This window comes from Zootoca vivipara, chromosome 10, assembly GCF_965207765.1.
Source record: "Zootoca vivipara chromosome 10, rZooViv2.hap1.1, whole genome shotgun sequence".
NCBI lineage: Eukaryota > Metazoa > Chordata > Lepidosauria > Squamata > Lacertidae > Zootoca > Zootoca vivipara.
In genome coordinates, this window is record NC_142593.1 from 39234545 (window position 1) to 39262449 (window position 27905).

The 27905-nt window shown below is 42.8% G+C and overlaps 1 protein-coding gene across 5 annotated transcripts in view; it reads left to right on the top strand.

Annotated features, from left to right (window-relative positions):
* Nucleotides 1–27905, top strand: part of PDE4D (phosphodiesterase 4D) — a 632406-nt gene that overhangs the window by 242964 nt on the left and 361537 nt on the right. The window contains exon 1 of one of the 5 annotated variants that reach the window (XM_035100835.3): nucleotides 12823–14065. The exons of the other annotated variants lie outside the window; for them this stretch is intronic. Coding sequence (XP_034956726.1) covers nucleotides 13797–14065 — 269 coding nt within the window. The 5' untranslated portion in view covers nucleotides 12823–13796. Of the gene's footprint in view, nucleotides 1–12822; nucleotides 14066–27905 lie in introns of those variants that run through there. 5 annotated transcript variants of the gene reach the window in all.

Genomic DNA, 27905 nt, shown 5'->3' on the forward strand with positions numbered 1-27905 from the left:
CTAAAAGTTCAGAGCTGAGACCAGAAATGAAGGATCAAGAGAACTACTAATTAGACCAGGAGCTTGAGCTCTCCCAGCGGGATGCTTTTTCCTTCTAGTAGTGGGGCTGAGACCACCTGCTCAAGAAACAGATGTTCTAAGAATCCTTGGACCCCAAGTGAGTTGTTACTATGAAGCCGTTATCATCTCACCCAGTTTTCTTCCTATCACCACCATTTATGATCTATGGGTTCTACAATTTCTGTCTTAATGGGATTTTTGCAGCTTATCATCTTGTTTTCACCTCGTACAGCCCTGTGAGACAGACCCTCCTTCTCCAAGCAATTTCTCTTCGGAGCATAACCACTGCATGAATGAAGCAGGAAATTTGCTGCATTAAAGATTCATTTTTTCGCCCCTAGTTGACCGCTAGAGGGAGTATTCCACCTTGCATTACCAACAAATGCATGTGGCAATTTACTTTTGCCAAAGTTTCAATTACTGTAGAAATTGGAGTTCTTGGTGAAGTCCAGAAATAAACAGTAAATTGCAAGAACTCGGGCCAGGAGGAAGATGAATTTCAAGTAAGTCTTCAAAAGGTTTTATTTATGTAATGGTAAGATGAATTCAAATAGGAATCAATTCCAGTATGATAGTGAGGCAAATAAAAATAAATTCCAGTGAAAAAATCCCAGGACAAGGCCCTGTTTCGCCAATTCTTCATCAGCAATGTTTTAATAGAGTGTACGAAGTATGTTTGCCTCCTTTAGAGTTGCATGCAGCTGTGTAAAACCATCTAGATCTGTGCCTGCGGTTCAGTAGTAGCCCTGCAATAAGTTACTCTCATGTATTATTTCTGTTTATTTATAGATATGGAACCTCCCTAGCCTTTGGAACAAGGTGGTTGTTATCATTAGTATTCTGGCCCCTACATGCTGTAAGGTGTTCTAGAAACGTTTCCCCTGGGCATTCCCTGAGTTTTCTCCCTCTTCTGCAAATGCCAGGTTGGTGTTTTATTGAGGCTGTGTTCAACAACATGTACTTGACACAATTATAGTGTTTCTGTGGCAGGCTTATTCTGCTTTACCAGTTTGTCCTTCCCCAGTGCTAAGACATTGTTATTGTCTGGATGGGCTATGGGGCAAAGAAAGCGGGAGAAAACCAAAACAGAAAATTTGTGGCATGAAAAGTTAAGAGGATTTGAGCAGGAAATTCTAGGATGTGTACTGATTGGAAATGAAGTCATGGCTGCCCCAAAACGTCCATAGACTCAAATAGTGTTGAAAGCAGGATCACAAGGTGGTATAGTAGTTGATATGTTGGACCAGGGCCTAGGTTCGAATCCCTGCTCAGCTCACTGGGTGGCCTTGGGATGCTGTGAAGATAAAATGGGGACATTCTTATTGGAAGAACGGAGGTACATAAGTGAGAGTTGTGATTATCCCAATAGCATCACAATCACAAATGCATATTAAAAATGATGCCTGGGGGGTCCCTAAGGCTGCTACTATGGCTGAAAGTATTACCCTGATGCCTCCCTTTTAAAATTTTCCAATGCAGCAGGAGATAAAGCAGCTATGGTTGCTCTCACTTGATTCCTCCCCAGTTCTCTCACGGCTCCCACCTTCATTTGATGCGTAACCTGGATATCTGTTTGCCACAGCAAGTAGGGAGTAGCAGGCAGTAGGAACCTCACTCCATGGGGAGGCTTAAAGTCTAGCGTCCAGCTTGCAGAGATGATGCAAGTCCAGTCCCAAGCAGCAATAATCCTTTAGCATGTTTCCAGAATGTTGTGCCTGTTGGCTCATGTTCCTGGTGATGCCAGCTTAATACAAGCCATACTGTGAAAACGCACCTGGAATCTGTGTGAATGTGGAATATGGACATTGCAGATTTTTAAAGGCATTTTTCACCATGCTTTTCCATCAATAAGGCTCCCGGAACAGCTTATATAAAATCAGGAGAATCAATCATGGTGATAAGGCCAATAAAACAATAAAAGCAGAGCAGATAATCATTTAGCAATAAAGCTGTATTAAAACCAAATCAGAAAAGCCTGGGCAAATAAAAAAGGGGTTTGCCTGGCGCCAGAAAGAAAACAAACCTAGTCTGAGCCACCCTGGGGGAGCATTCTGAAATCTGGGCACCACTTCTACAGAAATCCTGCCTGGAGTTATCACATGCCTGACCTCTGGGCGAGAAATCCATAGAATAACAGGCAGGTTCACAGAAGAGGAGCCTTATGGAAGAACATAGGAAGGTGTCTTGTACTGAACTGGCCCATTGGTCCACCTACACCTACACAGAAAAGCAGCAGCTCTCCAGGATTTCATACCTGCAGATAACAGGGATCAAACCTGGGATTTTCAGAGCTATTACCCTTCCTCAGGGCCCTTCTTCAGGTACAACACCTGCCAAGATGATTGCCAGGTGCGTGAGGGGCACCCATCTCACAATGAGCAGCCCACAGGGGAGCACCCTCTCTCTGCCAGAAGAGAGACAGGTTGTATCTTGCTACGGTATGTGGTTGAACTGATGGCTCACAGAGGGTTCCCCCCCTTCCATTGCTCCATCTATTTCTCCCCAACCTCCATTTTTTATCCTCCTCTCCTTCAATGCTCCCAGGCTAGGTCAAGGCAGCTATGAGAGGCATTTGGTCTGATCCAGAGGCATTTGGTCTGATCTTCTTGTGTTCACGACAGCTACAGCTTTTCCCGCTCACCACTGTGCTCTCTTTTAAGTCGTGACTTTCTTGTAGCTGGGGGGAAACGCACACTGTGCTTTGTACTGACCTGTGAGTGCAGTTACCCATTTCAGTGGCATGAGAAGGCAGGCTCCTCTTCCATTGCCCAGGGAAGTGCATTATTTCCGCAGCTGCTCTGTGTGCTTCTCCATTTGGAGCTTAGTGATGAATCATCCTGTGTTTGGGAACGAGGAGATGGCTCTCTTATTTTAGTTGGCTTGTGAGAACTGCCTTTCAACAACAGTGCCAACTCCATATACCTCTGAAATAAATGGCATGCAGAGCATGACTTGGGGTCACTGCCTTCTCCTAGCCTTGAAGCTCAGGAAGCTGGGCTTTTGTAGCTGCCTTTCCATGCTGCTGCCTTTGCCTTGCTGCATGTGGTCCAATGACAAGCCCAGGTAACTGAGTCATTGGGTAGCTTTCTCTCTCTGCGTGTGTCTTGTTTTCTCTTCCCTGCCCCAGGGAAATGATTGCGTAAAGGCCTTTTGAATCCTCTCCCAAAACTCAAGGGCCAAGTGCAATGTCACTTTAGCGCAGTTTTCCATTGGACAGTTAGACTTCTTCTGATCCCAGCTTAGGCTTCGTGGAGCACAATTACAAGAACAACAGATTCTGTATGGTGGTTCTTCTCTGAGGCATTGCTACCATCATAAGTTACTGAAATGCTGTGGGGCGCCTCTTGTGTTATATAGGGGAGACCTGCAACATTTTGAGTGCTGCTGCTCAGGGTTCCAACAAGCCAGCTGTGCCCTTCATCCCATCCACATTCTTTGTTTCCCTTAACAGCCAATCAGCATTCTGCAGCCACTGAGCATGCTCAGACTTTATTGGACTGTGTTTTGGCTATGGCTGATGGGAGGTGTAGCCCGAAATATTTGGAGGGGACCAGTATGGTAAAGGCTGATGAGGTAGATAGACCGGTAGATATGTGTACACCTGCAAACCTTGGGCTCCCACCCAGTCTGTGGACATCTCCACCTAGTGTGTGTGAATGGTGCTTGTTTTAGCTGCATAAGGATCCATATAAATTTAAGCAATGAAATTAGAAAAGAATGATTAGACATGACAGGGCAACCACATGTATGTTTTATGGGGTGGTCATTTTGTCACATGGATAGGATTACACAGGGGAGATGCACAAAACCTGTCCCCTTCTCCGCCTTAACTCACAAGCACTCAATTTGTTTAGGCAGTACACACAAAAACACACTGTAGACTGGCTCACATTCAGCCCTTGAGCCAGCCAGAGGCAAGCTCACAAAGCAACAAAGCACAGCAAGCTATGGCAGGGAAGGAGGTGTGTTTCTTTCCCCACTCCCCTGTGTTTTTTAAAATTTATTTAAAGGTTGGACACCCATCCACACGTACACCCGCAGCTCCGCTCCTGCTTTTTATGTGACTTGGGCAGACAGAAACATGGCTTACCCCATATCTAGTTTCTCCTTTTGCCTGCCATCTGACAAGGCCTTCAATTTATGTTGCATCCAGAAACAGATTTTTTTGAGATGCTGCTGGGGGTGGGAGTGATCATGATGAAGTCTTGGGCAGTGATTGGCTAGAAGTGCCTTTATGTTAAAGAGAGAATACAGGAAGTTAGATCAAAGGCCTTTCTAGCTAGCCCACCATGCTGGAGACACACTGGCCAAATAGATGCCACTGAAAAGCCCCCAAGGAGGACATCGTGTGCAACAGCACTCTCCCATTTGTGTTCCCCAGCAACTGATATTGGAGGTATACATGGTCATCCTGACTTAGTAGCTGTTGATAGCCTTTCCTGCCATTTGTTTTCCATGAAATTGCCTAATCACCTCTTAAAGTCATCCAAGGTGATAGTCATCCATAACCACAACTTGTGTTTGTGAATTCAGTAATTTAACGGCGAATAAATATTTACTTTTGTCTACCTGAAGCTCAGTTTGTCTACCCTGAAGTTCAGTGTCAGATTGCCACTGGAGCTATAATGAGGAGATTTCTGAAACCAAGTCAAATACACAAGCATCATTCACATCTACAAAACAGAATTGCTTAGTTAAGTAGATTATTCCTTTCAGATACATCTTTGGACACCCACCTCTCAGTCAGTTGGCATAGTTTTATATTCAAACACAGTTGGAAAGGAGGAAAAATGCATTGCTAAATGTGCTTTATCACTCTTCTTCCTTCAATAACTCCTTTTAAAAAATATTAGTAGCCTAATTTTCCCTCTCTCCCACGTAGAATTTAAAGGAAGTTGCCTTCCTGGTGGAAATACTGTACCTCTAAGTTGTCATCTGGAAATTGAGGCCTATTTATGTTCCATGAATGCCAAATATACATATGACACAGTGGGATCTTTAGATCCTTTTAAAAAAATTGAAACCAGAGCTGCATAGCTGCGCCGGAGAAAAATGGGACCTTCATGCTAATACACTTTCCACAGAGCAGATTTTAAATGTTAAGTCTAAAAATAGAATTGTCCATGAAAATGACTGATAAACATCTGATTTAAGACTCTAGCTAGATCTGCAAATACAGTAATTAAAACGATTTGATTGGAGAACCAGTGTAGGATAAGACTAGGAACCAGGAAGTTGCTGATTCTAAATCCGCCTCTGCCAATGAGATCACTACTGCGCCTCTAGAAGCTATTCTTCCTTGCCCTCAAATTTCCATGCTGCAATGGGGACAACAGCCATACATGTTGCAGTGGGTACAACATGCAGGATTCTTAAAGCACAAACCAATAGCACCAATCTGCATAAATGTATAGGCAGCCAATGGGCGAATTAGGATTGTGCCTGGCTGGAGAAGGTATTGAGAAATCTGTCAATTTCAGATTCTGTCTTTCACCAATTATAAATTCAGTTCTCCACATTTCCACAGCAATTCACAAATTTCCTCTTGAAAATTCGTCAGCATCCAATGCTAATTTATCATAATGGTGTAGTTCTGACTAGTATGTACATTTTTGCAAGCAATTTCCACTAATACCGGTATAATGCATTTTGGAGGTAATTTTCACCAATCAACGCATTTTTTCACACACACTTCCCCTAATATATGCATTTTTGGTACACATTATTTGGTTAGAGATGTGTATTGCAAAATTCAGAGAAGTAGAAACTTTAAAGGATACCTGTGCTTCAGTTTGTATCTTGGTTTGTGAATTATTGAAGTTATTAAATGATTAAATCATAATTGAATAACTGAATCCCTAGGCTGAGGTCACACTGGTACTGTACTTTTTAGTATCCCTAGCTGTCTCCAAAGCATTAAAAAACAAAAAATAAGCGGGGGAGGCACAGGAGATCTGGGTATCAATAGACAGGACATTAGGCCACCTCCAACAAATGACCTGTAAATATGTGAAGTACTTTGAACAGTGGAAAGCACTATATAAATTGTAAGTACTATTCTGGTGAGCATTGATTTGATTGAATAAATATATTTCAAACATTTCCTGAATGCAAGCGTTCTATGTAAACATGTTCATGAGTTTTTATGGTGCATCACGTGGTGCTAGCAATCAGCAAATTACTTTGACCAGCATAAATATACTAGCTGGCATTCCAATCCTTTGTAACAACCTGTCTGCCTGAAACATTGATCAGCTGGTTGATTGACTGATTTGTGGCCTTATCCAGTTCCGGGGACTCCTGCTCACAGGATTAAACAAATATACATAATAAAGCTATAATCCAGTACAGGATTAAATGCCTTTGCAATGGCTTGTTGCATTCTGGCACATTAGTTAGAATAGTCAGGAAGCAGGCCTCAGTAGCATACAGTGTCTGAATTCAGATGTGTCTGAATGTTTAATCCATTTCAAAAACCTTGCTGTATTCACAAAGCTATTATGCTGGAAAGGAGGGTGTGCTTCCAATCTTCTCTTCAACATGCTGAACAGTGTCTGTGGTTCCCACAAGTGCTGCAGTTGCATCCAGACTGGTGTGGTGATTAGAGTGTTGGACTGGGACCTGGGAGGCCAGAGTCCCTACTCTGCCATGAAGGTTGCTCAGGGTTGCCAGACTCAATAGAGGACAGGACTTCTGTGCCTTTAATTGCCCTGCTCTCTTTTGAGTCTGGAAACCTTAAAGAGAAACCAGCAGACCCTTTGTTTAATTTCCAAGCAAAGGGTCTGTTGGTTTCTCTTTAAGGTTTCCAAACTCAAAAGAGAGCAGGGCAATTAAAGGCACAGAAGTCCTGTCCTCTATTGAGTATGGCAACCCTTCTCAGTGACCATGGGCCACTCTCAGCCTAGCCTACAACACAGAGTTGTTGTGAGGATAAAATGGGGAGCAGGGAAAACCACATATGTCCCATTCGGGTCTTTGGATATAAATGTAATAATTAAATAAACTTTAATGTAATAATTAAATAATCTGAAGAAGTGTGCATGCACACGAAAGCTCATACCAAAATATAAACTTAGTTGGTCTTTAAGGTGCTACTGAAGGAATTTTTAGAAACAGAGGTGCCATTGAAATTTATGGTAGAAGTTAATCATGCCTTAAATTAATTCAGTGATTTCAGTAGGAATTAAGTTAACTAACTTAGCCAGGATCCATCTTATATCCGCTAACTAAACTACATATACAAAAATGGGGGAAGAGGCGTTGTTTTTTGTATTGTTTTGTTAATTGAACTATGCTTCGAATATTCTGTTGTATGTTCATTCATAAATGAGTTAAAGCAGTTTGTGTTTGTAGGGGCAGAGCCCACAGAATGAAGCTGTGTGAAATTGAAATCTGATCCAATAGTGAAGACTCGGGTCTCTTTGGTGGGGTGAACGGGTAGGTGGGGTTGAAGGGGTGAGTCAATGTATTCACACACACATATTCATGGCACTCTCTTTATGATGAGTTTATGCCATTGTTTGAAGAAGCTAAGTGGCAGGTGACCAAAAAGTGGATCATGTGACTCATCTAAGAGCCCAAGATGGTCAGCTGGCATTTGAATGTGGCAATGACTTTTATAAGTAAATAGAGAGATGGATAAGAGGGTATTAAAATTTTTGTGCAGGATAAGTTCCAACCTGGCTGTTACTTCAGCCTAATTCTGAAAGCCCTTGCTGCAGGAAGAAGAGTTGGAGCCAGAGGGGAAGGACATGATCTTGTTGTCGAGATCTAGACACCACCTCCATAACGCATGTGTAGATGTGCAGCGGTCTCATAAAGTGAGTCTCATGAATAAGTTCACTCTGCCTAGTTGCCTAGCCTCTAATAGCTTAGAGAGAGGGGTGTGGCAGCTATTGGGACGTCTTCATTGCTTCCATTCAGTTCTGCATCGTTTGCCTGGCTCATGACCCTTGGAATCCTGACTTTTGTTCCCAGTGCTTGCTATGAGCCAATACCATTATTGGCCTGAATAAAGTTTTCTTCCTTCCTCTCAAGTGACTCACACTCTCAGCAGCTGGTATTCATGGGGATACTTCCACTGACGGTGGAGGGAGAACATAGGAAGGAATTTGTCTAATCCTTCTTTTAAGCCATCCAAGTTGGTGGCCATCATGACCTCTTGTGGGGCCAAATTCCAAAGTTTAATATGCACTGTGTGAAGCAACATTTTGCAGCGATTTTTCCCATAGAGGTCACATTTAACTGGTACTGCTAACCCCACAGCTGTCTGTTCCACCCACTTGCAGCCTACATGGCACTTTCTGCATGTGAGCATGTATATGGAATGGGAATGGCTGGCATAAAGAAACTGGAGTGGGAAAATGACTGTGTGCGCTGAGCTTTTAGGGTAGGGCACGTGGATCTGGAGATGCAGCAGTAAAAAAGCCACATACTGTGCTAATAGCCAGGAAAGTGTTTGTTTTGTAGCAACTGAGCAGAGCCACTGCTGATGACTTGTTTGCTTTTTCAGGGGAACAGCAGTCATTTGCATCTGTCTCTTTATGCCCTTAGAAGAAAAAGGGGGAAAGCTACACAAAGCCCAGGGTGCAATGAATGAATATTATTTTCATTGCAAGGCATGTTTGGCTTGTAAAGGCCAGGGGGGGAAAGTTGCCTACGCAAATCACATTGCAAGGATTTTTTTCAGAGCCTAAGGTAAACATTCTGTGTTTAAATTGCCGGTTGCTCATTGTGCAATGCTAGAAGAACTACTTGAAATTCAAGTTAAACTTTCACTTCCTCCTAGGGTGGACACAGCTTAGATCCATAACCCTTTGTCCTGGCAGAAGCCTGCTCTCATCTCAATTGCTATCTGCGTGAATTTAACTTGGGAGTTTAATGGCATGTTCTAAAATTTTCAGCATTGACATGAATAAGTAGATAAGGCTTATGTATTCAACAGACTTTACAGTTCTTCAGATTTGTGATGATAGGCCACTAATGATTAATGGTGCTGTCATATACAATTGGCACATACATACACACACACACACACACACACACACACACACACACACACACACACACTTTTTCCATGGCTGTGTTATAACATTTTCAGGCCTTTAAATACACCAGAGTTGGTTTTTCATAAATACCAAGAGGATGTTTGCAATTAAAACTCAAACAAAGGACATTTTCTTTTTCAACTTTGCTTTTTCTGGCAAGTAGATGCTAACGAAGGAACCTCCAATCAAAATTGGCTAGGACACATCTTTCTCTGTTCAGAAATATTCTTCTCACCCCAAAGAGGAAATATTATTTAAATATTTAGTTATACTGGAACCTCCCAGCATATAGTAGTAGTAGTAGTAGTAGTAGTAATAATAATAATAATTTCCTTGCTAAACTTCTACTGATGCTAAGCAAACTTCTACAGCTACTACAGTACTAATTTCCTCTACCTAGGAAATAAGCTCTTTAAACATGCCCCCACAACATGCAAGTTGATGGTTTGGTGGCTTGTAACACAATGCATGTTGTTGCTGCAGATGGATGGATGGTGCTACTGGTATGACAGAATGTTTGAGACCTAGTAGCGAGTACACTACCTATGGTGATGTAAACAGCAGCTCACCTCTGGAACTGAAGTAGGTTGCAATGCCTGGCAGACACCATCACCTGCAGTTCAGCTGAAAAGCCTATGCTTTATGAGGGGGTGAAATGAGGCCTCATTCCCATCTGCATTTTCACCACCAGAGGCAGTCATGGGGTCCAATGATAGGGCAAGTGTCTGGACAACATCCCCTGATCCTGTGGGAGTTGTTAAACTCATGTACTTCATAAAATCAGATTGGAAGCCTTTTCTGGGGCTGGTCCTATCATTAGGCAAAGTGAGATGATTGCCTCAGGTGGCAGATGCTGAAAGAGGGAGACAGCAGGGGCAGCTCCCCCAGCCATTCCCCTCTCTTGGAGAAGAAGATGCACCTTCTCGTCCCCCACCTCAGGAAGCAAACTGTACTGGCCTGGCCCTGGTCTTTTCTGTTGCCTTGGCAACATCACTTGCTTGACACTGACTTGGCAACCCACAATACAAGCCTTACTAGTGAGATGCTCACAAACCACTTGAGAAATCATAGCCTCAACAAGAAACAAGAAGGATTTACTGTAAAATAATAATAATGAAAGCAGCAGCAGCAGCAACTGGTAATTTGTTGAGATTTAGATTTTATTGATCAAATGTCAATTCTCAAGGCAATAGATATCCATGTTCTGTAAGTACTTTGGTACAATAAATGACACATTTTTTCCATTTTGTGAAATACTTGTTATGATTGCAATTGTCTGCATCATTTTCGTACAATTTTAATACTAACTGAGGGAGGCAGTGGAAGACAGGAGTGCCTGGCGTGCTATGGTCCATGGGGTCACGAAGAGTCGGACACGACTAAACGACTAAACAATAACATTATATCCAGTTACAAGAAACAAAATGACATCTGGAATTTGGTTCTTATTACAAAATAGTTCATGCATGAATTTGATACTGACATGAGGGAGACTGTAGTCCTTTACACACTTACTTAGGAGAAAGTCTCACTGAAATCAATGGGGCATACTCTCAGTTGACATGCACAGAATAGTCACTTTCAGGTAACTATCCGGTTCAGCACATATAGTCCAGAAAAGCCTGGATCCATAGCAGTAGTAGTAGTACAGTAGTAGTAGTAATAATAATAATAATAATAATAATAATAATAATAATAATAAAGTTAATATTGCATTAAATAAATATCTGCTAGTAAATAACAGTTTGGGAGAACTAAAGGCCAAGTTAGATGTGATTTCAGTAGATCTGTAATCTGATCCCCTCTACAGCTTTTGAAAATGATAAATGCACCTTTTTCATGAATGAAGAGTGCTATATAAATACCACTGCTGCTGGTGCTGCATTTTACATTGATGAAATAAGAAAATGCTGTACATGCTGAGGTTGAAGAGTTTTGAGCTCATGGTTACCTTCACTGACATCCAAAGCAGAAAAGTAATGGTGTTTATACAAGCTTTTCCCCTTCCTGTGTAGCTAGGGAGCACTGGGTGCAGGTCTGAGAAACAAAGCCCTGAAATGTCATTCAAACTTCTTGCTGAAAAATATATTCATCCATCAGAAATAGCCAAAAGCAGCTGAAGCGTGCCCTTTATATAATAGCTTTGAGCAAAGATGGATCTCTTGTTCAAAATGAGATCTTAAAGAGGAAGAGACATGGTGATTACATTAACTTAATTACTCTGAGCCATTCTAAAACAATAATTGTAACATTTAAGAAATAGTTAATGGTAACGGGAAGCCACCAGCTTGGGAATTAGCAATATCTAATTAGATGGGTTGTACACCACATCATGGCTTTTATGTTGGGCTTCTGAGGCACAGCAAGAGTTTCTCCTTTTTTCTTTTTTGTCTTCAGGAGGCTGACTCAATATATTCTGGTGCTTGAGGTGGAAAACCTGTTGTTCTTTTATTTTGATTGTTCTAGAAAGCTTCCCAGTAGATTTCCCCCCATGAGTCAGATAAGAACACAAGAAGAGTCTTGCTAAATCAGATGGAGGGTCCACCTTGTTTCAGAATCCTCGGGTGTCCAGTCATAGGTATCCCAGAGCTTGAAGGCAGTAGTTGTCCCCTACTGTTGTAGGGTGCTTCATATTCCTGCCCCACCCTTTTTCAGTTATGCGATATCATTCTTTTAAATGAAGCAACTGGAAAGGATCCCAACCAGTTTCCCAACCCTGCTGTCCTTGATTACACCCCAATAACCCATCTCTTGAGAGGGCTGGTTTGACTTCCTTGTGGCAAAGTCAAAAGTGCACTTTCATTAAACTTGGAGTAGTAAGGTAAATTAATCTGGCATGTTGAGCTAATAAGAACAAATTCTGGATCAGACTAATGAGTCACCTAGTCCAGCATCCTGTTCTCAGAGTAGCCTATCAGATGAATTTGGGAACGCCACAAGCAGAACATGAGAACAAAAGCACCCTCTTCACTTGTGATCCCCAGCAACTGGGAGCCAAAGGCATTCTACCTCTCCCACTGACAGTAATTTACAGCCACCAACCAGTGGGGGGGAAAGCCAAGTATCATTATGGTTAAGAATTATTTGTTCAACTCAACAATGCCTAATGATGATCACAGTAGAGTGGACCAAAAGGGTCAAAAGGATTTGGAAAGGTAAGCCACATTACCATTATTATGGTTTGACAAAATCACAGTAGTATAAATGAACCTGTTACCAAAAATATTATTCTTATTTTTAAATATTCCATTAGTACATGGAAGTGTCGTAATGGACAAATTACAAAATAATATTATGCCATCCATCTGGAATGGCAAGCTCTGAGATTAGAAGAGAAGAAAAAAGTGGCACAGTCCAGACAGATTTATAGAATGGTGAAGTTTGTGAACTACTGTATTGGAATCTACACTTTCAAGATGAGATGCAACCGTATGTCTTGTTTACACAAACCTAGCAGTTCGAAAACACGTCAAAGTGCAAGTAGGTAAATAGGTACTGCTACAACAGGAAGGTAAACGGTGTTTCCATGTGCTGCTCTGGTTCGCCAGAAGCGGCTTTGTCATGCTGGCCACATGACCTGGAAGCTGTACGCCAGCTCCCTCAGCCAATAACGCGAGATGAGCGCCGCAACCCCAGAGTCGGTCACGACTGGACCTACCAGTAATGGTCAGGGGTCCCTTTACCTTTACCTTTAAGGCTTTAGGATAATAATAATAAAGGAAACATTCTTATTAATTATAGCTGTTCTTTCTAATCAAAAAATTGTTCACCTTTGGGAAGGTTGGGGTATGTGGGTGCATTTGTTTATTTATTATTTATTTACTGTTTGCTGTATCTTTATTACACTTAATACACACATGATGATGCAATAGCTTTACAACATGGAATGGCAAGAAACAGCAGTCTAATAAAACAATGTATAATCCCCAACAAAACGTTCTATCCAGCGCAGCATAATCCCCAGTCATTAACCCAAGTTGTAATGCCATATAAATCACAGGAGCTGAAAACAAGAAGAGCTGAAACAACCAGCAAAATGCAGTAGCTAACCCCCCACCCCACCCCACCCCACCCCCCGGCCCAGAAAAACTAACCATAGCTCGGGTACTGTGGGGAGGAGGGTGGGACGGAAGTGCACACTTGACATCCCCAGCCCCTCCCTTCAGAATGAGCAATAAACAGATGGAAATGATAGCCAAACAAAACCAGCGTGCCAATGTTTAAGCCCTCCTCCCGGCCCTTTCTGTGTACATAATCAGGAGTCACTCTAGCAGCTGCAGTGCATTAGTTCCAGCAGTTTGACAGGCAGCCTCATTGCTCTGGCACAGGAGCTGTCGCTCCACGCTCTGCCTTCGTCTCCATGTTCACTTGCGAGCAGAGCCGGCAGGAGTGAGCAGAGTCCGCCAGAGTGGACTGTCAGAGGAGTGGCAATGCCTACCAGCTTCGAGTTAGCCTGCTTTTTCCCTTTGCGCTTCATTATCTGTACAAGAGACGATCTGAGCGTAGGCAGAAGCATGCCGAAATCTGAATAGGCTGGGTCAGAGTCGAAGCTCTGTATGGTTCCTCAGAACAAAACTGGCAGGAGGAAATACTTCTCTCTTTTTAAAAAAGCAACAACTCCAGAGCAGCCAAAACAAATATCACGTTGCATTATAGAGAGACTTCGCAAATATCAGTTGCTTTGGAAACATGGCTCAGCAAACAAGCCCAGACACCTTGACCGTACCTGAAGTGGATAATCCGCATTGTCAAAATCCGTGGCTCAATGAGGATCTTGTGAAGACCCTGAGGGAAAACCTGTTGCAGCATGAGAAGCTCAAGACATCCAGGAAGTCTTCATCTATTTCTCCTAAGCTATCGCCCGTCATCTCCCCTAGAAATTCTCCAAGGCTCTTGCGCAGGATGCTTCTGAGCAGCAACATACCGAAACAGCGGCGGTTCACAGTGGCACATACCTGGTAAGAGCAGGACTGTACCTGCCTCCTCTCTCCCCTGTCTCCAAGTTTGGAATGATATCTCATTTTGCATAGGTGGGGAAGCATGAGCTGGAATTTTAATGGAAAATCCCTTTTAAAAATCACAAGCAGAATCACAGAAGCCATGGGCATGTTTCCATATCTTTAAGAGCAGTAATAGATTAGGCAAGAGACCCAGTTCCCTTATGCTGAAGCTGCTTCTGATATTGATTGAAATGAATGCCATTCCAGATAACAAAAGGAGAAGCCAGCAGGGCTGCAGTGACTTTTCTCATTTCTTTTCCCAAGTTCATTCTCGACCCTTCCTCCTTTCTCTGGATGGATTTAAGGGAGGAATGTATGAAAAGAAAACATGGTCTGACTTACTGCTAAAAGTTGGTTTAAATTTTCTTCCTTCTCCCCAGTTGTTGTATTGGGTGTGCTTGGGGGAGATGGGGGACCCACATCAGAAGTAGATGGGTGTGGAGGTGGTGAGCAAAACTGTACATCTCTAGGTCCTTGTATTGGAATAATTGCTGTGGGAAGTGAGAAAGGAGATATTTTGTTAGTTAGTTGCACTGTGATTATTGAAATAGGGGGGGTGTTGTATTTGTGCATGAGTACAGTTAGATTAGAAGCAGACAGATGTTTTGCTCTATTTTACCCATCTTTGTGCATTTCTTTCTTTTCTAGTAAAACCTGTTATTTAGGTGTTTCCCTGAGAATAGTCCATTGACTTTTGCACTGATCATTTCTTTCTTCTTTCTTTTTGCATGCTCTTGTTTTCATTGGCTACCTGTCATTCAAACATTTTCTTCTGGGAAAAAAATAAAAATAAAATGTGGTGCAGAGAATGGTAATGTCGTAGAAAGGGAAGAAGAATGACAAGCCTAGAGTAGTTTCTTTTTTAAAAAAAATTCAATACAAATGTAATCATTTTAATTAAATGAAGAAGAGTGTTTTAGCCTAAAGGGAATGCACTGCTGTTTGTATGACAGGTATGCACTGATTCATTACCTGAGGCTGCATGTCCAGAGAGGAAACTTAAGATGGAGATGGAAGAATACTCGTAGAAGCTAAGACCAAACTGCTACTTAATGGAAACATGTATTTCAATGAAGCATAGATTTCAATGAGACATAAAAGTTTTACCTTTGAAAGTGTAACTTGGCATGAAGCCAATAGGAAACGATGTGTAGCTTGTGGACAGAAAGCATATAAGATTCAAGATGCATCAAGGGAAAGACTCAGAACTTACTATCAGTAGCTAACAGGGTTAGAACTCAGACCACACTGTTCTTCCCACCACAGGTATCCTGTGTGTTGAGTCACCAGGGAACATCTCCCTAGCCAGTAAAGGATTTTCAGGTACTGCGATTTCACCAACCCTAGTTAGTCATTGGCCCACCTCAGCAGGAAGAGTTACAAAGGCTTTTTGTTCAAGATGGGATTTTACTTGGGCAGTGATAAGTCTCCTCTGCCTTGGTTTGCTCTCTGCCTCAGACTCCGAGCTCTGATTCATCCCCACCCCTACACTACCCTGTTATTTTGATCCCCAACTTCTGCTTCCTGGCTCCGACTCAATGGCTGCCTAAGACTCAGTGATCACACCCACCCATAGGAATATCCAGGGGCTGCCATCATGTGCCTGTGTGCCCAAAAGAACTTTGATATCTTTCACTGGCATCCAAGAGCAGCCAGTAAGGCAGCACAGGTAAGGCCCATTGCTCTCCTGGCTTCCCAACATGGTCGGGTGCTGCTGCTTATTGAGAAGGGGTGCAGAGGGGCAAGGCACAGGAAGCTGGGCACAGTGCATATCCGCAGGAACATTGGATTGGCTCCACCACGCCACAGACCCCCCATGCCTCACCCCTCCACTCTCGGTAAGCAGCAGAGATCATGATGGGAAGCTTGAAGAGCAATGGAGCCTCATCTGTATTGCCTCACTGTCTGCTGCTGGCATCTACAAAAATCTGAGTTTTATGAGGATGCTGCTGGCACCTACAAAGTCACTTGTTCATGGAAGAAAGGGCTGTTGATAGCTACTAACCCTAATGGACCTTTGGCTGCCAAAGGTCCGTATAGTTAAAGCTATGGTTTTCCCAGTAGTGATGTATGGAAGTGAGAGCTGGACCATAAAGAAGGCTGATCGCCGAAGGATTGGTGCTTTTGAATTCTGGTGCTGGAGGAGACTCTTGAGCAGGCAACTCCAAACTGCGGCCCTCCAGATGTTTTGGCCTACAACTTCCATGATCCCTAGCTAACAGGACCAGTGGTCAGGGAAGATGGGAATTGTAGTCCAAAACATCTGGAGGGCCAAAGTTTGGGCTGCTCTTGAGAGTCCCATGGACTGCAAGAAGATCAACCCTATCCATTCTTAAGGAAATCAGCCCTGAGTGCTCACTGGAAGGACAGATCCTGGAGCTGAGGCTCCAATACTTTGGCCACCTCATGAGAAGAAAAGACTCCCTGGAAAAGACTCTGATGTTGGAGAAGATTGAGGGCACAAGGAGAAGGGGACAACAGAGGACGAGATGGTTGGACAGTGTTCTCGAAGCTACCAACATGAGTTTGACCAAACTGCGGGAGGCAGTGGAAGACAGGAGTGCCTGGTGTGCTATGGTCCATGGGGTCACGAAGAGTCGGACACGACTAAACGACTAAACAACAACAACAACCCTAATGGTTATGCTCTCCCTCCACAGTTGGAGGCAGGAATACTTCTGAATACCAGTTGATGGAAACCATAAGAGGGGAGAGTTCTCTTGTGCTTGTGTCTTGCTTGAGAGTTTCCCACAGGCAACTGTTCAGCCACTGTGAGAACAGGATGCTGGGCTAGGTGAGCTGTTTGCCTGATCCAACCAACTCTTCTTATGTTCTTACATTTAAATGAATGTGCTAGAGTAGATGAAATATGTCTCAAGCCGACTGGGGGGCGGGGAGAGCAAAAGCTTGAATCAAATTGGGATCTAAACGTCAAAATTCTGCGAAGCATAATAGTATGAACTAGTTTGACATAGAAGCTTTCTATCATAACTATGAACATATTAGAGAGGCATAATTTATGAATACTCATTTGGAAATATAATACATCAACTTAATTAGAAGTAAACCAAATTCATTTCAGTCACAAGTCATTCTCAGTGGTCTATTATAAGCATGCATACACGACATAACATGTACAAAGAATGCAGCACTTCGAAACATGCTGTATAATGAAAACTAAGGGGAAAATAAAGAAATGTGAATCACAAGGCCTGCAATTAACAGAAACATACTATAATTATAATGTTATTAAATAACTAAGAATATTAAAACAAGATTAAAATAATATTTTTGTTGTTGTTTTTAGTATTAAGTGGAATTAAACTATATACAGCTTCTGAATCTGAAGGTCTCATGTAGTCATCTTAAGTAGTCACTGATAAACCTAAAGAGATGTTTTACATGACCCCAAAGTCTAGATTATGCAGAGTGAGATTTTTGAATCCACTGAAAAACATCCCCGCCATACCACAAGCTGCCATTGAAATCCCATTGGTTTCAAAAACAATTTGCCATGTTGCATAGGGATGGGGCAGTGGACTTCTGCTAGGGCAGGGGTTCCCAACAAAATTTTCTCGAGGACCCCTCATCGAGCCGCTATTGTGACAAGGACCCCCATTAATTCCTAATCCTAAAATTAAAAAGTGAGAGCCAAATTAAGAGTCTTTTTATATTTTATATTTATACGTTTTTTACAGTTACGATTTAGGTTCAATGGACACTGACAAGATCGGTTCGAGAGTCACTGACTTACTTGCTTGAACATCAAATGCATTATCTTCCTCTTCATCTGTAGGCCTTTGTCATTTTAACGAACCACTTTTTAACCAACGGTCCATTTTTAACTACGCGAACTGTAGCTTCCGCGAAAAACAACGCTTTGTTTACAAACACTACTGTTTTGCAAGGAGGCAGCGCACGCCAGGGAGGAGGGAGGGGAATGGAGAAGACAGGGTACCTGTGCAGTAGCGCACAAATTAAGCCGACGCGCGCAAAGCATCTTGAGGTGAGCGTTAGTAGAATGCGCGCGCTGCCTCTTTGCAAAACAGTAGCGTCTGTAAAGCGCCACCTAACGGCATACAGCAGAACTACTGCCTCTATCTAATTCTAGTTTTGCGCTAGACTCTGCTCATGCAGGAAGCAGCCAAAACAAAAAATCTGTTATCATACAAAATATATTTAATATATTTTTTATTCTAATAGCATCTTGCGGACCCCTCTGGCATAGCTCGCGGACCCCTGGGGGTCCCCGGACCACCTGTTGGGAACCACTGTGCTAGGGAAACAGAAGCCCAAAATCATATTGGACACGCAGAACAAGCCACACCTCTAGCCAAATTCTTTGGAAGACAATTGGTAATTGCCCCCAATCATAGCTGCCAAGTTATCCCTTTTTTAAGGGATTTTCCCTTATGCTGAATAGGCTTCCTCGCGAGAAAAGGGAAAACTTGGCAGCTATGCCCCCAATTACCACTTCTATGCTAGTATGGTTTGTTTGGCATAATATGGGAACTGCTTATCATGGACAAAATAGCTGTCAGATTAGAGCTGATTTCAAGGATGATTTCTTGGGAATTTATTCCTGTTTCTGATATATATTGACTCTAAAAGTGGGGTGCATAAAGTGCCTGTTAAGTTCAGTCCTATATTATATTGTGATATTGACATTGGCAGCCCACATGCTTTCACCTGAGCTGAAAATATGTTGGGGAAGAAATTACAAATGTAATACTGTGTGTTATTCTTTCCATGTATTGATCTCTGGTCACTCTGAAAGGAGAATATGAAAGTGAAAATTGCAGTTTGATCATTGAGATCATCTGGATTGCTGTTAGGCCATATTCACAGCACACATTTAAAGCACTATGATACCACTTTGAACAGTCATGGCTTCCTCCAAAGAATCCTGAGAGCTGTAGTTTGATAAAGGTGTTGGGAAACCCAGCCAGATGGGTGGAGTATAAATAAATTATTATTGTTATTATTGTTATTGTTATTTAGAAACTCCACCCCCACCCTATTCCCCATTCCAGAACTACAGTTCCCAAAATTCCATTTGAAGAGGGATTGATCGTCAAACTAACTATGAGAGAGGAATAGAGGTCTCCAAACAACTATAAGCTCCCAGAATTCTTTGTGAGAAGGCATGGCTATTTAAAGTGGTATCATAATGTGTGGTGTGAATGAGGCCTTAGTTGTCCCCCATGTCTCTGAAGCCTGATTGGCCTTAACGAGGACTCCATCTGCACTATACTTTTAAAGCACTATTATACCACTTTAAACAGTCATAGTTTCCTCCAATGGATACTGGGAACTGTAGTTTGTTAAGGGTGCTGAGAGTCGTAAGAAGACCCCTATTCCCCTCACAGCACTGCAACGTCCCAGAATGGTAGTTCTGTTACAGGAATAACAATTCTCAGTAGCCTTAACAACCACAGTTTCTGGGATTTTTGGGGGGGACGCCATGACTGCCTAACGTGGTATGATGCTGCTTTAAATCTATAGTGCAGATGGGATCTAGAAATTGAGCAATTAGTCACGCCAGTCCCATGTTGCAGAATACATGCTGTGCAATATTGCCCCAGCAGGCACCCTTGCTTTTGACTTTCAGGCATCCCTTGAGGACCTTTTCATCCTGACAGGTTTATTCAGTTAGATATATAGATATTCATTCATTTTAGATGAGCCAGTCATTCTTGTGATTATTTTGCATTGTTATATGATATGTTATGATGTGTACCGCCTTGATATTTTAGGTGAGTGGGTGGTATAGAAATACGTTTGCAAATAAAAAATAAATAGAATTGGTGGTTATGTTTGATATGAATTGCAAGGGAAATGTTGGTTAAATGAAATGTCTGTTAACGCATTGCTCTTTAGAAATGAAAAATTTCCAAGTAAAGTAATTCTCAGCAAACAAGAATTCTTCTGAGGCTTCCTTTAAAACAGAGGAACAACTTCTCCATGACACTTTTATTGCTGGATGCAAGCAGAGGCTGTAACTTCTGCTGTATGAGTTGCTAATGAGTCACAGGCTATGCATGGGATTCTTTGTCACGTCTTTTTGAATTAATAAAGATGATCCTTTTATTATTGCTTCGCTCAAATCACAGTGCTGGTGCAAGACCTATGGTAGCAAATGAGAACTATATTGCAGTGTTATGGGTGCAACCAGCAACAAAACACTGCCGTGTGAAGTGCTCCCACTTTAGCCAGTCAGTTTGCCATGTCATCCTTCAGGATATTCCATTCCATCCTCCCCCCCCCCAAGCACTTTCTGTTCAGTGTTGCCACTGAGCATGCTTGTTCTTTATTGAGTTTTTTTTAATTCTCCCCAGCTATTTTTTTCCTAAATGGTTTTGATACTTCGGCAAACCTAGGATTTTCCAGAGCCCGCCAATACCTGCCTCTTTGATTTGTATGGCGCCATTTTGGCTACATAAAGAATGATCACTCAGAGAATGAATTTATATTAGTAGATGGCAGCAGTAGCTAACATTAAGCCCTCCAGAAGTTATTAGACTACAGCTCCCATCAGAGAATGGGAGCTCTGGCCCAGAGAATGTGGCCAAAGGTCAGGGATGATGGGAGCTATAGTCCAGGACTTCTGGAGGTCATCTTTTTGGTGACCTCTGGTCTATAAGATAACCTTTTATCTTCAGCCTTGTCTTCCCATCCTTCTGTGACAAGCTTCCCTCCCCCTGGTCTCCCCTAACCAGGAGGGGCATGAAGAGGGCGAAGAAGTTAGCTTCACACAGGCACAAGTCTCAGATTGCTTGGGGGAAACCCTGGAGAGGAGGGAACTTGGGCAGCTGTTGGGAGGCAGGGACCTTCACTCTCAGCAACTGCTTCATGGGGACAAGAACTGCTGGAGATAAGTTGTTGTGCTGATTTGGCCTGGCTCGCCTGTGCAGATCCTGTTTTTGCTAATAAAGAGTGAACTCCATCTTGCTCGGTGCAATTCACAGCTGGCTCACTCCTGTCAGTATACCCCATGGCCATGTGAATAGGCTTTGAGTTTAGACATGACAAGCTTTTTAGCAAACCAAGTTATTTTTCTCTCCCCCCCCCCAATCCTTTATCATAACAGCTGGCAGTAGTTACACATTGTAACTTTATACCAGAAGAACTGTCTTAATGGATCAAGGCAATGATCTATCCTGCTGGAAATCCTGTTTACTGCTGTGGTCAGTTAAAGATGTTTGAGGAATCTTATTAAAGAACAGGCATCTGACGGTATACACCAGCCCCTGTCAAATTGCATCCAGCCTCCAGCAATTTGAAATGTAAAGATACTCTGCAACTCTCAGAGAAGGGCTGCTGAAATGTCGGTTTCTTAACAACTTGTCTGGGTCTGAGTTTTAGCTCGTTTATACTGTTGACCGTCAATGTCAGACAGAAGGAAGTTCCCACCGATCAATGTAGTCATTAACAATGTTTCCCAACTGTGCTCTATCTATATTCTTTTTGATTCAGGGTGGGCTGAACTATACACAAACCTTAGAATTCCAGCACCACTGAATTATATATGGTCCTTTTGATATTCACTATATTGATTTCCTTCTGAGTCCTAATCATTCTTTCTACCAGCTCAAGAGGCTTAAGCTCTATCAACAATAAATTGCAAGGCCGTTCTTCCATAGCAGCAATCATTTATTCATCGCCATCAATTTTGCATTTTTGGATCGTGAATGCCACCTGGCCTTGTAAATATGTCCACTCTCTTTGTGCTACTGGAACATTCTGTAACTCCATCATTCAATGTAGATCCTTTGTTCAAATTCATTGGGCAGAGTTTGGGTAAGTTAGATACCTTGGTAATGCAAACATTAACAACATCAATTCTATCTAACTAACTAGAATACATAGTTTTAATATCAGGGTTGGCCCAAGACATTGTGCTGCTTGAGTGAAATGAGAAGACAGTGCCCTTTCATTCCATATACAGAAACCAACCAGACTAGTAGTTTGAGAGGTGCTGGTAAAGAGGCATCAGGTTAGCTTAAGGGTACCGGGAAGACCACATGTCACACACAACTCTGTTCTTCAGCTCTCCATCACCACTCCATGTTCCTCAGCACCTGGGAAGAACAGCTACTATCTCACGCTGCTTAATGGTAGGGCTGGCCCAGTTTAATATGCTGTGAAATATTTGGAAACAAATCAAAGGCTACTAGACATGGTGCCAATATATTATCTCTGGGATCTGGATAACAGTAGCTGGGGAGCAATAGCAGTGGAAGAGGATTGCCGTGTTCATGCTCTGCTTGTGGGCTTTCCATAGGCATTTGGTCAGCCACAGGGGGAAATGGGATGTCAGACTTGATCTAGCAGGGCTCTACTTAGGTTCTTTAAAATGGCTGGTTACAAAAGAGGGGGGAAATGAATGCACAAGACATCCCTTGTAGATTGGAGAAGTTCCATGTGCACCATCAAATACCGGTAATCTCTGCTGTTCAGAAGCGACAGCAGTGAGACCCCATTGTGGTTGCAGCTGTGGCCATGGCATGGGGTAGTTGCCTTCTAATCAAGTCACAGGGCACCTTGATGGCAAGATATTAAGGATCTGCTGATCACTTTTGAGAAACTCTGCCGTTGTCCATCCAGTCATTGATGACCAGTGCAGTGGGGAGCAGGATCTTGCTGGTGGGCTGCATCCTGACCACCCATGGACTATTTTGACAAGTGAGCAGGGGACACCCACCTGTTGGTCACTGACATAACAAAGGCATCAGGTAACCCAAAGTTGTTGGGTTTTTTAATCCTTTGCAGACGTGGCTCGATCCACTCCTGCAGAGGAAAATGTTTGCACCAGTGGTTTCAGTTCAAAACACAGAAACATTTCCCTTTCCCAGGTGTGTCTCAAGCCGTGGCTGCCGCATTGTTGGCTTGAAATCAAGCCAGTGATTCAAAAGAATTTTTGCACTTGCAACAAGCCCCGCTTGGGTTGACTGCATCTGCCATCTCATTTGGGCTTCCTGTAAGCACCAATCAGCTGATTGGCATTAACAGCATGGAGCAATTGGAGCATGTGGAGGTCCCAACTGGGAACTCTGTAGTGCAGCTGATCCCACTGGGGTTTGCTGTCACCCCATAGCAGCTGATTGACACTAAGGGCATGCCTCACCTTCCAATGAACAATTTGGAGCACAGTTTAAGGCTGGCACATGCTATCAGGTGTTGGGCAGGTAGGTGTGGTTTGCAGAAAATGGCTTAATGGGGCAGATTGTGACCCAGGCCATACCCAGTTTGGCTTGTGGGCCTCTGCAGATCTTGGACAGCCTTCCCATTCTACATACGTATCTCTGGCAGGGGAGGGAACTTGCCTTACTTTTCAACAAGATCTGCAAGGTGGCTATCAAAAAGAATATTTAGCACTAGGAAATATTAACAAAATACTACAGTTATTAAACATTTGATTTTTTAAGTGAGTGGTCTTTACCTTCTCCTGCTGTTAAGTTTTTTAAAATAACTTTTATGCCTCTCTTTTTATGCCACAACTTTAATAATGTAGGAACTGTTTACCCTTACACATAAAAGCTAACATAAGGGAAGAACAGTTTCATATAAACTTTTCCCTTCTTGAGAAGCCCTCTGAGTCTGATCGATAAACAGTGCTGTAAAAATAAGCCTAGCAACCTGTAAAAAGGTGTTGTCACAATTAGAATCTCGTGAACGCTTTTTCTGAGTACACAATATTGACCAGATTACTAATACCCTCAAAAGCATGTGATTGCATGGTCTCTGCTGAAATTGATCATATTTTAAAACATAGATACGTTTCCTGAATAAATGAGGCACTGCGCCAGCAGATAGGAGAATAAAGTCCAACAGTTGCCACAGAGGTGTATTATCTAAGCATATGGCACTGTGCTGCTGGGGCATCCTACAAACATATCTGCTGTCATGGAGGAGCCAGCTGAGTTGGTGAAAGTCTGTGTACTTGATATTTGCAAGGCAGCTACCAATATTTTGAGTTCTGTCTTTCCTTGTGTTTTTCTTCCTCTTCATACCTTTCCTAAACGGAAGTGTGCAAACTACATTTGAAGAGTTATATTTAAAGGTTATATTTCTAACATTTGTTGATGTGTTGGAAATGATGAATTGGCTAGTTTTATAGTTTGATCATTGTAAATAAACCAGTTGGTGTTTGCTAGTGTGGGTGCATTTAATTACCTTTGTGGATCATTGTCTGGATCTTAGCAACAAGCTTCAGATCCACACACTCCCTCCTGTTAAGGGTTGCTAACTTAGGCTGCCACCCTTAATACATCTACCCAGAAGTCAGTTCTATTGGATTCAATAGGGCTTACTCCAAGGTAGGTGGTATTAGGATTTCAGTCTTAGTCTTGAAAGCTCTGCTGAATTTCCTAGTTCTATCAAACTACCGTACAAAATGTGAAATAACCCTAAGTCTATTTAATGGATCACCACTTAAAAGAAATTAGAAGGGGATGCAGGGCAGGAAGTAAGCGGGGAAATAAGTATTCCCTTCCATAGTACCATAACAACAGTACTTTAGAAATATACAAATGAATAACGAAAAGATAAAGCATGATTCTATTAAAATGGGTTTCATTCCCAAACTTGGCCCTCCAGCTGTTTTTGGTCTACAATTCCCATCATCCCTGACCACTGGCCCTGCTAGCTAGGGATGATGGGAGTTGTAGTCCAAAAAGAGCAGGAGACCCAAGTTTGGGAAACCCTGGAACATTCCTCAGCCACTATGTGCAGAAAAAACCATTGGGAACAGACAGCTATGCCTCTTAATAAGGGCAAGGTGCAATTCCAAAGCTATATTTACATGTCCAGAACCATCATCAGGGACTGCTATAGTTGGGCATCTTGCCAAGCCATGCCGCTGCTGCCTCATGCCCCACCCCTGTGGATGTGTTTAATTAGTGAGTGGCCATGGCAGGGCTCTTGAAAGGGAGATGAACTCATGGTTGACTCTCATCTATGATTGCCCCCACCCTGGTATACAGTCATACCTTGGAAGCTGAACAGCTTAGTTCCCAAACAGCCAATTAGAAGCCGCACTTTGGTTTTTGGACATTTTGGAAGTCGGATGGACTTCCGGAATGGATTCTGTTCGACTTCCAAGATATGACTGTATTGCCCAAAATGTAATGCTCCCAAATGATGTCAGGTCAACATTATACATTGGGAACTTGCGTGTGATGGGTGGCCACAGTGGATCAGAGCCAAGCAGTTGCTTACCTCACATTCAGAAATGCTGCCACTGGGGAGGGGAATGAAGCAAGTGACCAGCAGCAGAGGAAGTGTGCAGTAGTGCCTAACACCACCAAGCAGAGGCCCAGGTTGCCATCAGATGTGAGCCCAACAGCAGCGATACGCTTAGGGCTGAGGGAAGTCTCATCTCTAGCCTATTCTACTAGAGACCAACATCAAATCCATTCTATGCCTGTTCTTTTAACTGCCCCTTTTCCTGCTACATTTCCTTAATCTGCTTATTAGATATCTCATCCTGCCTTCCATGTCTGAAACATCCTTTCTATTAATTTTTCTATTCAGCTAACAAAATCAACACTGCATAAAGCAATGACACTAAGTCAATTCAAAACAATAACAATAAAGATAAGGACCCCATGATGACAAGTCATTATAACCTCACAGGGAAATAGTAACCCTCTTTTCTCCCAAGGCCAAGATGCTTTCTTTTGTTAGGTATATTTATTTTTGTATACATTTGCAGCCACATAAGACCGTAAGACAAGCCTGATGTTTCAGGCCAATGGCCCATGTAGTCTAACATCCCGTTCTCACAGTGGCTGACCAGATGCCTGTGGTAAACCTGCAAGCAATATTGAAGCACAAGCTCCCCTCCTGTGTTTTCCAGAAACTGGTATTCAGAAACATTGATTATTATGCCTTAACTTTTTGTTAACATGGGAACTGTGGACCTCTAGTGAGATGTTGTTCCACTTGTAGACGGAGCCAACCTTACCATTGGGCAAGGTGAGGCAATTGCCTCAGGCAGCAGCTCACCTCCTTAGCCCCCTCACCCTTTCTCTCTATTGGCGATTAGAACTGTGTGTGTCATAGGTCTATCACACACTCCCTAAACTAGCCTGCTGCCTCAGGTGAATGTGAGGATGCTGTCCCATTGCCAGTGCTGAAGTAAGATTGAATTGCGTGTTCAGTCAGTTTCTGTTCATAGAATTCATAGAATTGGAGGCCACCATCTTGCCCTCAGGCTCAGGCAGCACAACGATCATGGGACAGCCCTGCTTCTATTCTTCTTATTAAAACCTGTATACCACTCTTTATCCATGGATCTCAGGGCAATTCACAACAGAAAATTACAATATAAAAAACTACAAAGTACATAAAAACAAGAACAAGATTTATACAGGCTCCCACCCACTACCACTTTTTGCTTACTGAAGTTCTCAAGAAGCCAGGCACACATCCTCAGTATGTCCGGGGCCTGCTCCAGGCTTGAATGGGCCCTTGGCATAGTGCCACTGATGACACTTTCCAGTACTGACTCGGCCTCCAGTGCCTCTGCCGCCATTCCTTCAGCCTCCCCAACTTTGCTAACACTGGCCTCGGCCCCTTGGGCCTTCCAGGAACTGCAGCCACTGGTCATTCAGCTGCCAGAACTAGCCTAGTGGTGCTGGGATGGGGGTCGAGAGGCTGTCCAGAGCCAATCCCAGCAGTTTTGTGCCAGCTTTTACTGGGTGAACACCAGCAGGCACCACCAGTAATGTCATAAGGGCTCAGTGTCGTCATGGGGCCAAGCAGAGTAGGTGTCAGGCTTCATGGGCCTTTCTAGAGAGTATGGGCACCAGCAGCTGCCCCCAACATACCAGATGCTACAACACTGGGCCTGATAATACCCAGCTGGAGCCTATCAAATATTCAGAAGAATCATTCACACTCACAGCACAAGTGACAGCTGCTCTTACTAAAAAGGAAGAAGAATCTGTAAAAATGTTCCTTGAGGCATACCAAGTCTGCTCTCTCTCTAGCAAAGGCAGCATGAAAATATACTGTAAGAAATACACAATTGCCAGAGCTTGTGACATGTCATTTCAGTTAGAAGAACTCTTGCAACATCTAAATAGGGGCGTATAATATCACATTTGTAATCTTCACATTTGTAATTGTTTCTATTTTCCACCATTAATTACTTCTAGGCACGCAGGCAGGCAGGGATGGTACCCAAGTGATGTCACAGTGAACCATTTCATAAGAAAAAGAAACATTTACTACCAGTATTCCCCACTTTTTAAGCCCTGTGCATTGCATCAAAGAAATTGTATGAAATTTATTGACCAAATTGACACTTGGGAATCTTCTGCTAGATCACCATCATTCAGTCGTATCAGTCTAACTGACAGTGGTTTTGCCAGTGTTACAAAGAATTATGTATGAGCTGAACTGGGATCATATACGGGCAATGTTTAGATCACCTTCCCCCATTCTGATGCCTTTCAGTTGGAGCATTGCTGCTTCCAACTGTGGAGGTAAAGCACAGCCATCATAGCTAGTAGCCATTGATAGCCTTTGCCTCCATTAATTTGTCTAAGCATCTTTTAATGCCATCCAAGTTGGTGACAGGAGTGCCTAGCATGCTCTAGTCCATGGGGGTCACGAAGAGTTGGACACGACTGAATGACTAGACAACAAAAGTTGGTGGCCATCACTGGCTCCTGGGTGAGCGAGTTCCATAGTTGGACTATGTGCTGCATGAAGATGCTTTTTTCTTTTATCTGTCCTAAATCTTACAACATTCAGCTTCATTAGATGTCCACAAGTTTTGAGAGTTCTA